This window comes from Trichomycterus rosablanca, chromosome 15 (assembly GCF_030014385.1).
Source record: "Trichomycterus rosablanca isolate fTriRos1 chromosome 15, fTriRos1.hap1, whole genome shotgun sequence".
Taxonomy (NCBI): domain Eukaryota; kingdom Metazoa; phylum Chordata; class Actinopteri; order Siluriformes; family Trichomycteridae; genus Trichomycterus; species Trichomycterus rosablanca.
Genome location: NC_086002.1, coordinates 3,820,252 through 3,833,332, shown reverse-complemented (window position 1 = coordinate 3,833,332; position 13,081 = coordinate 3,820,252). Strand labels below are relative to the sequence as shown.

The following is a 13,081-nucleotide window of genomic DNA, read 5'->3' as shown; positions in this document are numbered from 1 at the left end:
TACTAGTCCAGTACCTTAACCACTAGGCTACAACTGCCTTTGTTCAATCATTGGTTGTTTGATAACACAGTAACCCCTCCCTCCTCTCTCCATTTTCATCACACTCTTTATCCTGGTCAGGGGTGACCAGACTAGACAGGGCCCCACTCCATCACAGGGCTTTGACCGTCACACTCGTCTCCCAGACATGGCATCTGTGTCTGTGTAGACACCCAGCCAGCACCGCTGAGAGCTCCACGTTAACATTCCCACTCTAAAGCTAAAGTTACATTTAGGTTGTGGACCTTTAATGTATGTACACACCAGAGATGGGGAAGTTGGACTCGACTCAGACTCGTTTCAAATGACGCCGACTCGATTCGTGACTCGCATAAAATGACTTGTATACAACAAAAGTCAGCAACATTAGTCACATGTGACAATCATATATAAATATATATATATATATATGATTCAACATCATTCTGATCATATCATTTTCTGCTCTCTAATAACGCTCCGGTCGTCTTAACCCGCAATGCACGCAGTGGGTAAATGTTCCAGCCAGCTTCCGGTATAGTGATAAAGCGTCGCTCCCTACTTAAAATGATGGAATACCAATCAGACCTTCTGATTGTAATTGTTAGTAAGAGATGCTGTTATTTGCATTTATTTAGTTTGCAGCGTCACACAGATGACGTGGTAATGAAACGCTTGATTTACTTTCTAACGACTTCCTGTTTTACTTCACAACCGGGAAAAGTTTGGAGGTTTTTAATTATAAGCACATTTACAAAATAACGGACTCTATTCCTAATGGGACACACGCTTATAAATTTAATAGCATCTGGAAGAACAGAAGCTAAGGTTAGCAGTATTATGGATTTTTTGCTGTGTTTTGGATTTTGGCCGCTGTGCCGTGATTTGCAATGAAAACAAAACGTCAGTTTAAGCTTTTAACTGATACCTAGGAAAGTAAAGGCACGAAGTAAAACGACAAAATACAGTCGCTAATCTGTTGTTGTTTTTTATCTGAACTTACAGATTATTTGTTTATTTCTATGCTACATTTCTAATATATGTTTTGTGTAGATTATATTGACTCGTGACGTGACTCAAACTCTAGCCTAAAGACTCGTGACTTGACCTCAACTCTAGTCTAAAGACTCGTGACTTGACCTCAACTCTAGTCTAAAGACTCGTGACTTGACCTCAACTCTAGTCTTAAGGCTCGTGACTTGACCTCAACTCTAGTCTTAAGGCTCGTGACTTGACCTCAACTCTAGTCTAAAGGCTCGTGACTTGACCTCAACTCTAGTCTTAAGGCTCGTGACTTGACCTCAACTCTAGTCTTAAGGCTCGTGACTTGACTCGGACTCTAGTCTAAAGGCTCGTGACTTGACTCGGACTCTAGTCTAAAGGCTCGTGACTTGACCTCAACTCTAGTCTAAAGGCTCGTGACTTGACCTCAACTCTAGTCTTAAGGCTCGTGACTTGACTCGGACTCTAGTCTAAAGGCTCGTGACTTGACTCGGACTCTAGTCTAAAGGCTCGTGACTTGACCTCAACTCTAGTCTAAAGGCTCGTGACTTGACCTCAACTCTAGTCTTAAGGCTCGTGACTTGACCTCAACTCTAGTCTTAAGGCTCGTGACTTGACTCGGACTCTAGTCTAAAGGCTCGTGACTTGACTCGGACTCTAGTCTAAAGGCTCGTGGGGGGGGGGGTTACTGCAGTCAGTAATTGTAGAACTACAAAGTGCTTCTATATGGTAAGTGGAGCTGATAAAATGGACAGTGAGTGTAGAAACAAGGAGGTGGTTTTAATGTTATGGCTGATCGGTGTGTAACTGCTGCAGTTTCCCCTTTTTCAGCATTTATGCCGACAGCCTTTCCTCATTAGACTAGCTCACTTAGAACTGGATGAACTGTGCCAGACACCTGAACAAGTCGCCACTTCTTGATGCTTTTATTCTCGACCACAAACTGCTCCTAAATGATTTATTCTTTTACATCCATATTCATCATGTTTGTTCAGGTTTATGTGGCAGCTGTGCAGCAGCATCCCCAGCACTTTACCGGACCCCAAAGCTGTCTCGCTCATGACTGCCAAGGTAATGATATCCACTTTTATACTCGAGTACACACTCCAGGTACACACGGTTCATAATACAGGGGTCTTAATATGATTTAGCAAATGAATTCAGTTCAGTAATGCTCCTCTGTTTCTCTGTTTCTCTCCATCACAGCTCAGCACGTCCTTCGTCCTAGAGACGTTCATTCACTCAAAAGAGAAGGTGAGTAGTTTTAACCCCCCCCTTCATCCCAGTGCTGAGACTATAAATGATTCACGTATCCACTGTGAACTGGATCTCCACTGTGTTTTTATTCTCGGATGTTTCTTATTCTAATTGCTTGCATGTCTCATCTAGTTGTGTTAACTCTTCGAGGCTGCGTTCACAAAAGCATTGTGTTAAGTGTTAATGACGTGTTTGTTTGCTTGTGTTCAGCCCACGATGCTGCAGTGGATCGAGCTTCTGACCAAACAGTTCAACAACAACCAGGCAGCGTGTGAGGTAAACGCTCCCGTTTTTAAAACTCTGCCTCTCGCATCGCTGTGGTTTCTGTTTTCCACCATTACAGACCAGTAACCTGTGCTGCTTTGCTTTTGTCCTACAGTGGTTTTTGGATCAGATGGCGGACGACAATTGGTGGCCGATGCGGATTTTGATCAAGTGCCCCAATCAGATCGTCAGACAGGTCAGTTTATACCCATAATTACTTCAAAGCAGAGCAGCAGATCTAATTATTTTATCCAATAACGTCAACAAGTTGTTCATTCACATTTTTGGTATTTAGGAGACACTTTTATCTGCACCAATTAATATACTGCGATAGTATATTGCTTAAGCAAATGAGGGTTAAGGGCCTTACTCAAGGGCCCAACAGTGGCAACCTGGCAGTGGAGTGGTTTGAACCGGCGACTTTTCGATTACTAGTCCAGTACCTTAACCACTAGGCTACAACTGCCTTTGTTCAATCATTGGTTGTTTGATAACACAGTAACCCCTCCATCTTCTCTCCATTTTCATCACACTCTTTATCCTGGTCAGGGGTGACCAGACTAGACAGGGCGCCACTCCATCACAGGGCTTTGACCGTCACACTCGTCTCCCAGACATTGCATCTGTGTCTGTGTTAGACGCCCAGCCAGCACCGCTGAGAGCTCCACGTTAACATTCCCACTCTAAAGCTAAAGTTACATTTAGGTTGTGGACCTTTAATGTATGTACACACCAGAGATGGGGAAGTTGGACTCGACTCAGACTCGTTTCAAATGACGCCGACTCGACTCGTGACTCGTATAAAATGACTTGTATACAACAAAAGTCAGCAACATTAGTCACATGTGACAATCATATATAAATATATATATATACAGTGTATCACGAAAGTGAGTACACCCCTCACATTTCTGCAGATATTTAAGTATATCTTTTCATGGGACAACACTGACAAAATGATACTTTGACACAATGAAAAGTAGTCTGTGTGCAGCTTATATAACAGTGTAAATTTATTCTTCCCTCAAAATAACTCAATATACAGCCATTAATGTCTAAACCACCGGCAACAAAAGTGAGTACACCCCTTAGTGAAAGTTCCTGAAGTGTCAATATTTTGTGTGGCCACCATTATTTCCCAGAACTGCCTTAACTCTCCTGGGCATGGAGTTTACCAGAGCTTCACAGGTTGCCACTGGAATGCTTTTCCACTCCTCCATGACGACATCACGGAGCTGGCGGATATTCGAGACTTTGCGCTCCTCCACCTTCCGCTTGAGGATGCCCCAAAGATGTTCTATTTGGTTTAGGTCTGGAGACATGCTTGGCCAGTCCATCACCTTTACCCTCAGCCTCTTCAATAAAGCAGTGGTCGTCTTAGAGGTGTGTTTGGGGTCATTATCATGCTGGAACACTGCCCTGCGACCCAGTTTCCAGAGGGAGGGGATCATGCTCTGCTTCAGTATTTCACAGTACATATTGGAGTTAATGTGTCCCTCAATGAAATGTAACTCCCCAACACCTGCTGCACTCATGCAGCCCCAGACCATGGCATTCCCACCACCATGCTTGACTGTAGGCATGACACACTTATCTTTGTACTCCTCACCTGATTGCCGCCACACATGCTTGAGACCATCTGAACCAAACAAATTAATCTTGGTCTCATCAGACCATAGGACATGGTTCCAGTAATCCATGTCCTTTGTTGACATGTCTTCAGCAAACTGTTTGCAGGCTTTCTTGTGTAGAGACTTCAGAAGAGGCTTCCTTCTGGGGTGACAGCCATGCAGACCAATTTGATGTAGTGTGCGGCGTATGGTCTGAGCACTGACAGGCTGACCCCCCACCTTTTCAATCTCTGCAGCAATGCTGACAGCACTCCTGCGCCTATCTTTCAAAGACAGCAGTTGGATGTGACGCTGAGCACGTGCACTCAGTTTCTTTGGACGACCAACGCGAGGTCTGTTCTGAGTGGACCCTGCTCTTTTAAAACGCTGGATGATCTTGGCCACTGTGCTGCAGCTCAGTTTCAGGGTGTTGGCAATCTTCTTGTAGCCTTGGCCATCTTCATGTAGCGCAACAATTCGTCTTTTAAGATCCTCAGAGAGTTCTTTGCCATGAGGTGCCATGTTGGAACTTTCAGTGACCAGTATGAGAGAGTGTGAGAGCTGTACTACTAAATTGAACACACCTGCTCCCTATGCACACCTGAGACCTAGTAACACTAACGAGTCACATGACATTTTGGAGGGAAAATGACAAGCAGTGCTCAATTTTGACATTTAGGGGTGTAGTCTCTTAGGGGTGTACTCACTTTTGTTGCCGGTGGTTTAGACATTAATGGCTGTATATTGAGTTATTTTGAGGGAAGAATAAATTTACACTGTTTTATAAGCTGCACACAGACTACTTTTCATTGTGTTAAAGTGTCATTTAGTCAGTGTTGTCCCATGAAAAGATATACTTAAATATCTGCAGAAATGTGAGGGGTGTACTCACTTTTGTGATACACTGTATATATGATTCAACATCATTCTGATCATATCATTTTCTGCTCTCTAATAACGCTCCGGTCGTCTTAACCCGCAATGCACGCAGTGGGTAAATGTTCCAGCCAGCTTCCGGTATAGTGATAAAGCGTCGCTCCCTACTTAAAATGATGGAATACCAATCAGACCTTCTGATTGTAATTGTTAGTAAGAGATGCTGTTATTTGCATTTATTTAGTTTGCAGCGTCACACAGATGACGTGGTAATGAAACGCTTGATTTACTTTCTAACGACTTCCTGTTTTACTCTACAACCGGGAAAAGTTTGGAGGTTTTTAATTATAAGCACATTTACAAAATAACGGACTCTATTCCTAATGGGACACACGCTTATAAATTTAATAGCATCTGGAAGAACACAAGCTAAGGTAAGCAGTATTATGGATTTTTTGCTGTGTTTGGGATTTTGGCCGCTGTGCCGTGATTTGCAATGAAAACAAAACGTCAGTTTAAGCTTTTAACTGGTACCTAGGAAAGTAAAGGCACGAAGTAAAACGACAAAATACAGTCGCTAATCTGTTGTTGTTTTTTATCTGAACTTACAGATTATTTGTTTATTTCTACGCTACATTTCTAATATATGTTTTGTGTAGATTATATTGACTCGTGACGTGACTCAAACTCTAGCCTAAAGGCTCGTGACTTGACATCAACTCTAGTCTAAAGACTCGTGACTTGACCTCAACTCTAGTCTAAAGACTCGTGACTTGACCTCAACTCTAGTCTAAAGGCTCGTGACTTAACTCGGACTCTAGCCTAAAGACTCGTGACTTGACCTCAACTCTAGTCTAAAGACTCATGACTTGACCTCAACTCTAGTCTAAAGGCTCGTGACTTGACCTCAACTCTAGTCTAAAGGCTCGTGACTTGACTCGGACTCTAGTCTAAAGGCTCGTGACTTGACCTCAACTCTAGTCTAAAGGCTCGTGACTTGACTCGAACTCTAGTCTAAAGGCTCGTGACTTGACCTCAACTCTAGTCTAAAGGCTCGTGACTTGACTCGGACTCTAGTCTAAAGGCTCGTGACTTGACCTCAACTCTAGTCTAAAGGCTCGTGACTTGACTCGGACTCTAGTCTAAAGGCTCGTGACTTGACCTCAACTCTAGTCTAAAGGCTCGTGACTTGACTCGGACTCTAGTCTAAAGGCTCGTGACTTGACCTCAACTCTAGTCTAAAGGCTCGTGACTTGACCTCAACTCTAGTCTAAAGGCTCGTGACTTGACTCGGACTCTAGTCTAAAGGCTCGTGACTTGAACTCAACTCTAGTCTAAAGACTCGTGACTTGACTCGGACTCTAGTCTAAAGGCTCGTGACTTGACCTCAACTCTAGTCTAAAGACTCGTGACTTGACCTCAACTGTAGTCTTAAGGCTTGTGACTTGACCTCAACTCTAGTCTAAAGGCTCGTGACTTGACTCGGACTCTAGTCTAAAGGCTCGTGACCTGACCTCAACTCTAGTCTAAAGGCTCGTGACTTGACTCGGACTCTAGTCTAAAGGCTCGTGACTTGACCTCAACTCTAGTCTAAAGACTCGTGACTTGACTCGGACTCTAGTCTAAAGGCTCGTGACTTGACCTCAACTCTAGTCTAAAGGCTTGTGACTTGACCTCAACTCTAGTCTAAAGGCTCGTGACTTGACTCGGACTCTAGTCTAAAGGCTCGTGACCTGACCTCAACTCTAGTCTAAAGGCTCGTGACTTGACCTCAACTCTAGTCTAAAGGCTCGTGACTTGACTCGGACTCTAGTCTAAAGGCTCGTGACTTGACCTCAACTCTAGTCTAAAGACTCGTGACTTGACTCGGACTCTAGTCTAAAGGCTCGTGACTTGACCTCAACTGTAGTCTTAAGGCTCGTGAGTTGACCTCAACTCTAGTCTAAAGGCTCGTGACTTGACTCGGACTCTAGTCTAAAGGCTTGTGACTTGACCTCAACTCTAGTCTAAAGGCTCGTGACTTGACTCGGACTCTAGTCTTAAGGCTCGTGACTTGACCTCAACTCTAGTCTTAAGGCTCGTGACTTGACCTCAACTCTAGTCTTAAGGCTCGTGACTTGACCTCAACTCTAGTCTAAAGGCTCGTGACTTGACCTCAACTCTAGTCTAAAGGCTCGTGACTTGACCTCAACTCTAGTCTAAAGGCTCGTGACTTGACCTCAACTCTAGTCTAAAGGCTCGTGACTTGACTCAGACTCTAGTCTAAAGGCTCGTGACTTGACCTCAACTCTAGTCTAAAGACTCGTGACTTGACTCGGACTCTAGTTTAAAGGCTCGTGACTTGACCTCAACTCTAGTCTAAAGACTCGTGACTTGACCTCAACTCTAGTCTAAAGGCTCGTGACTTGACCTCAACTCTAGTCTAAAGGCTCGTGACTTGACTCAGACTCTAGTCTAAAGGCTCGTGACTTGACCTCAACTCTAGTCTAAAGACTCGTGACTTGACTCGGACTCTAGTTTAAAGGCTCGTGACTTGACCTCAACTCTAGTCTAAAGACTCGTGACTTGACCTCAACTCTAGTCTAAAGGCTCGTGACTTGACCTCAACTCTAGTCTAAAGGCTCGTGACTTGACTCAGACTCTAGTCTAAAGGCTCGTGACTTGACCTCAACTCTAGTCTAAAGGCTCGTGACTTGACCTCAACTCTAGTCTAAAGGCTCGTGACTTGACCTCAACTCTAGTCTAAAGGCTCGTGACTTGACTCAGACTCTAGTCTAAAGGCTCGTGACTTGACCTCAACTCTAGTCTAAAGACTCGTGACTTGACTCGGACTCTAGTTTAAAGGCTCGTGACTTGACCTCAACTCTAGTCTAAAGACTCGTGACTTGACCTCAACTCTAGTCTAAAGGCTCGTGACTTGACCTCAACTCTAGTCTAAAGGCTCGTGACTTGACTCGGACTCTAGTCTAAAGGCTCGTGACTTGACCTCAACTCTAGTCTAAAGGCTCGTGACTTGACCTCAACTCTAGCCTAAAGACTCATGACTTGACCTCAACTCTAGTCTAAAGGCTCGTGACTTGACCTCAACTCTAGTCTAAAGGCTCGTGACTTGACTCGGACTCTAGTCTAAAGGCTCGTGACTTGACCTCAACTCTAGTCTAAAGGCTCGTGACTTGACTCGGACTCTAGTCTAAAGGCTCGTGACTTGACCTCAACTCTAGTCTTAAGGCTCGTGACTTGACCTCAACTCTAGTCTAAAGGCTCGTGACTTGACCTCAACTCTAGTCTAAAGGCTCGTGACTTGACCTCAACTCTAGTCTAAAGGCTCGTGACTTGACCTTAACTCTAGTCTAAAGGCTCGTGACTTGACCTCAACTGTAGTCTAAAGACTCGTGACTTGACCTCAACTCTAGTCTAAAGGCTCGTGACTTGACTCGGCCTCTTATTTTGTGACTTGTGAACATCTCTGATACACCCACACACACACATTCTGATGTTTCGTATGTTTGGTTTGCAGATGTTCCAGAGGTTGTGTATCCATGTGATTCAGAGACTGAGGCCGGTGCATGCCCACCTTTACCTGCAGCCAGGAATGGAGGACGGGTAAGTGTGTGTGTGTGTGTGTGTGTGTGTGTGTGTGTGTGTGTGTGAGACACATAAATGAGAGTGCTTTAAATAAAACAATAGAAATATGGCAAGTGCACAGTGTGTCCATTTCATACTATTGGTTAAGGTGCTTCCTAAAAGATGTGTGCTTTGGTGTACGTCATGTTTAGTGGAAAAGTGGGGATGCTGGCACTTGCGTGCCGCAGTGGTAAGACACGCTAGTCCACCAGTGCTAACAACTCTTCTAACGGCCAGCCGGCGAGCGTAATACGGATCTCCATATGATCTTGTCTTGTGCAGGTGAAAACAAGCGGAGAGCTACTAGAGCTACTACTTTTGGCCATATAGTGAATGATCTGGCAATTAGTTTTTTTCATTATTGAGGGGTGCTCGTCTTATACTGTAAAGCATCCATGTACTTAAAGTTAGCGTGAACATTGTTTTAAGCATCTGTGTTGACTTTGGGGTGTCCGGTCCTACTCTCTCCAGGTCTGACGACATGGACGCTCCTGTGGAGGACATCGGCAGCCGCTCGTGTGTGACGCGCTTCGTCAAAACCCTGCTGTCCATCATGGAGCACGGAATAAAGCCCCACAGCAAACACCTGACCGAGTACTTCGCCTTCCTGTACGAGTTCGCCAAGATGGGCGAGCAAGAGGTGACGCATTCACTCTCTCTCTCCCAGGGTTCTGGATCACGGTCGGCCCTGTTTAGCTGCCGGGGTTTTGTCACATCGAGACGCTCCGTGTTTCGTTTACTGCTCCGTGTTTAGCGGCCGGATTATAACGACGCCTTGTGGACTAGGACACACGGTACAGTTGTGTTTATTGTATGTTATTGATTCACTGGTTTTCATCTGCATGTCTGTGTTGGTTTGCAGAGCCAGTTCCTGCTGTCCCTCCAGGCCATTTCCATCATGGTGCACTTCTAAGTGCAGCTGCTTCATTCCTGCTTCTTCTACTCAGGGTTCGTAAAGATCATTCTGAGGCTCCTTAGCGAGAACTGTGGCGAATGTGGCTTTGTTTGTTCGCTACGTCTGGGTGTTTTGTGTCTAATGGAACTCGCGTGTCCTCGTTAGCCGCAGGTGGAGGTGCTGTCTGAGGAGGAGGGAGAAGAGGAGGATGAAGAGGAGGACATCCTGTCTCTGGCGGAGGAAAAGTACCGGCCTGCTGCTCTGGAGAAGATGATCGCTCTCATCGCCCTGCTGGTGGAGCAGTCCCGCTCCGAGAGGTCTCAGCACACACACACACACACACACACACACACACACACACTCACACACTATGGTCTGATCTTTGCACAAGTTATTAGTCAGTAATTAGTTTGAGCTTTTTTATAGTTATAATTTTATATTTTATTTTGGAATGCTGCCGTTTTTAATTTAAAATTTTTTTTTTTTGTATTATGTTCGGAGGACAAGCAAAGTAAGAATTTCACTGTACAGTGTAAATGCTGTTTCTACTGTTCACGTGACAATAAAACTCTTGAATCTGGATCTTTCTTTCTTTCTTTCTCTCTCTCTCTCTCTCTCTCTCTCTCTCTCTAGACACTTGACTCTCTCTCAGAGCAACATGGCGGCTCTGACAGGAGGGAAAGGTTTCCCCTTCCTGTTTCAGCACATTCGGGACAGCATCAACATCCGACAAACCTGTAACCTCATCTTCAGCCTGTGCAGATACAATAACAGGCTCGCAGAACACGTACGTCCGTCCACACACACACTAGCACAAATGTCATGACCACCCACCTAAACAGCTCTGACCCACTGAGACCTGGGGTCTGTTTGAAAACCTAGTGAGCTGCCTTGCTGCCTACCTGATCAGCTGCCTCAGTAGAGAGGATTCTAATCAGACATTGAACTCATAAGGCAGATTATTCAGACGGACTACTTAGACAGATGTTACGTCACTGCAGTGTTTTCACACTTGTATATTTTGGTTATGAGCGGTGAGGGTGTAGTAGGAGGAGTAATCGGTGATATCTAAGAGACTGAGAGCTCCTATAGTCCGGATTTAGCTCTGATTCCTCTGATTTCCACCTTTTTGGATGCTCAAAGAAGCTTTAAGGGAAAGATTTTTATGTGATGATGTGAAAGCAGCGCTGCATCAGTGGCTACACGCCTAACCAAAATGTAGACAAGTGATGTCGTTTTTTAAAAAGGCAGGAACAAAGGGGTTCAATCATTATTGTTATTATTATGAAAGTGTTAGTGCAAATCCTCAGCCTCTTTTTTTCTGTCTGTCTGACTGCAGGATCTGTGCTTTGTGAATTTCGCGCCCATCCATTGTCCCTATGGCATCGAATCTGATCCGACACCAGCTGACATTGTTTCGTGCGTCATGGTTCATGATTTTCTCTTTTTTATTCCAGATTGTCTCCATGCTCTTCACATCTATAGCCAAGCTCACACCTGAGGTAAGATGCTTTTGTTTTACTCTTTTAGTATGTTTTTTTACAGTTGACATCGTCTCAAAGCAGCTTAACAAAAGGTTTATCAGGACTGACCGATAAAAAAACCCTGTTGATAAGATAAGATTTCTTTATCGTCATTGCACAGTGTACAACAAAATTGAGTAGCAATCCAACGGTGCTTACACATACAATAAGCAAAATTATATATAAATACACAATACACACACATGTATGTATAAGAATCTTAAATATAAAGAATAAAGACTAAACTATAGTTATAAAAAAGTACAGTAGATTGTTTAAAGCACAGCAGTGAGGTAGTAGTGGGGTATTGCACATGCCCTGAGTGGCAGAATAAATTTCACTCTCTATAAACAGTAGTGCAGTCATAATAAATATAAATGTAAATACGGTCAGAGTAAAATGAAACATTGGCCATGTTTAAAAGGAGTCCAGAGTTCAATGTTTTTTGTTCAGTTTTACTTGTGCACTGATTTAATAAGAGTCAGTTGTTGTGTGTGTTGAGGAAAAACTCCCTTAAAATTACAGAAAGAAACTTTAAAAAGGAACCAGACTCAGCAGGAGCCCCCATCTTCCTTTGGTGACCTGGAGGGATAATTAGAATTAATTTGACTTACTTGAATCAAACTTAATGTAGAAAATTAATGTAAACTAAAAGTTGTAATAAACGAAAGAATAAACAAGCAATTAGTTATAATTGTTCGAAGTCTGTAGTGAGTGTGCATATCTGATGGATATTTTGTTTTCTTTTGCTCTGTGTGTGTGTGTGTGTGTGTGTGTGTGTGTGTGTGTGTGTGTGTTAGGCGGCGAATCCCTTCTTTAAGCTGTTGACGATGCTGATGGAGTTTGCTGCAGGTCCTCCTGGCATGCCCTCATTCGCTTCCTACATTCTTCAGAGGATCTGGGAGGTAAAGCGTCTAATCTGTGTCTCTTGGTGTACTGGGTAAATGGGTTTTTATATAGCAATAACTGGTGGGGACTAATGTGCTAGCCCACCCCCTGCTGAGATCTGGATCTGTAGGGTTCGAATCCCAGTCGAACGTCCAGTCGAGGGGAGAAGGTCGACTGAGTTTCATTGCTGCAGTACAATTATGACCTCAGCGTGACCAGGCTGCTTTGTGGCCTGACCATGAGCTTGTTGGACATCCCATTTAAAAAAAACAAATGCTGTTAAACTAGAGTGACCTCTATGTGATCTTTTCTGCTATAACAGCCACCACTCTTCTGAGAAAGCTACTTACAAGACTTTGTACAGATGTTGGTCAAGAAAGCCTCAGTTGATGTTTCAGTTGTTCAGTGGGGCTGAGGTCAGGGCTTTGTGCAGGACACTGGAGCTTTTCTTCATGCTAGAACTGGAAAGGACCTTCCCTAAACTGTTGCTGCACAATTGGATGCATATTTCTTTTTTTATATAATGGATTTATTACCCCAGTTAGCAATCATTGTGACTAAAACACATGAATTCAATTATTAAAAGGGGTGTACCAATATTTTGGCTATACAGTGTATCAGGAGGCTGGTTAAGTGTTATTTTTTTATTATTAATATCTATTTTTTTCTATTTTCTCTCTCGTCCACCCGCAGGTGATTGAATATAATCCATCCCAGTGTTTAGACTGGCTGGCGGTTCAAACCCCTCGCAATAAACTCGCTCACAGTTGGGTGCTGCAGAACATGGAGAACTGGGTGGAGCGCTTCCTGCTGGCACACAACTACCCTCGTGTCCGGACATGTAAATACACACACACACACACACACACACACACACACACACACACACTCTTACCCCTACTTCTTTTGCTCGGACAGCTAAAACCCTTGTGTCTGTTTTTCAGCGGCTGCGTATCTGTTGGTGTCACTCATCCCCAGCAACTCGTTCCGTCAGATGTTTCGCTCCACGCGATCTCTCCACATCCCCACGCGAGACCTGCCCCTGAGTCCCGACACCACCGTCGTCCTCCACCAGGTACCCAGCGTGCTCTTCAAGTCAGACTCTGGATTCTCACACTGCGCAC

At 44.2% G+C, this 13,081-nt stretch overlaps 2 protein-coding genes across 2 annotated transcripts in view; both read left to right on the top strand.

Annotated features, from left to right (window-relative positions):
• Positions 1-9,805, top strand: part of LOC134329540 (ubiquitin carboxyl-terminal hydrolase 34-like) — a 15,295-nt gene extending 5,490 nt beyond the window's left edge. The window contains exons 8-15 of the mRNA XM_063010825.1: positions 2,016-2,091; positions 2,227-2,274; positions 2,488-2,553; positions 2,657-2,737; positions 8,545-8,630; positions 9,123-9,291; positions 9,514-9,599; positions 9,712-9,805. Coding sequence (XP_062866895.1) covers positions 2,016-2,091; positions 2,227-2,274; positions 2,488-2,553; positions 2,657-2,737; positions 8,545-8,630; positions 9,123-9,291; positions 9,514-9,564 — 577 coding nt within the window. The 3' untranslated portion in view covers positions 9,565-9,599; positions 9,712-9,805. The remainder of the gene's footprint in view (positions 1-2,015; positions 2,092-2,226; positions 2,275-2,487; positions 2,554-2,656; positions 2,738-8,544; positions 8,631-9,122; positions 9,292-9,513; positions 9,600-9,711) is intronic.
• LOC134329539 (ubiquitin carboxyl-terminal hydrolase 34-like) overlaps positions 9,645-13,081 on the top strand; it is a 16,425-nt gene continuing 12,988 nt past the window's right edge. The window contains exons 1-7 of the mRNA XM_063010824.1: positions 9,645-9,662; positions 9,712-9,863; positions 10,180-10,333; positions 11,004-11,048; positions 11,870-11,974; positions 12,651-12,798; positions 12,902-13,032. Of these exons, the coding sequence (XP_062866894.1) occupies positions 9,645-9,662; positions 9,712-9,863; positions 10,180-10,333; positions 11,004-11,048; positions 11,870-11,974; positions 12,651-12,798; positions 12,902-13,032 (753 nt within the window). The remainder of the gene's footprint in view (positions 9,663-9,711; positions 9,864-10,179; positions 10,334-11,003; positions 11,049-11,869; positions 11,975-12,650; positions 12,799-12,901; positions 13,033-13,081) is intronic.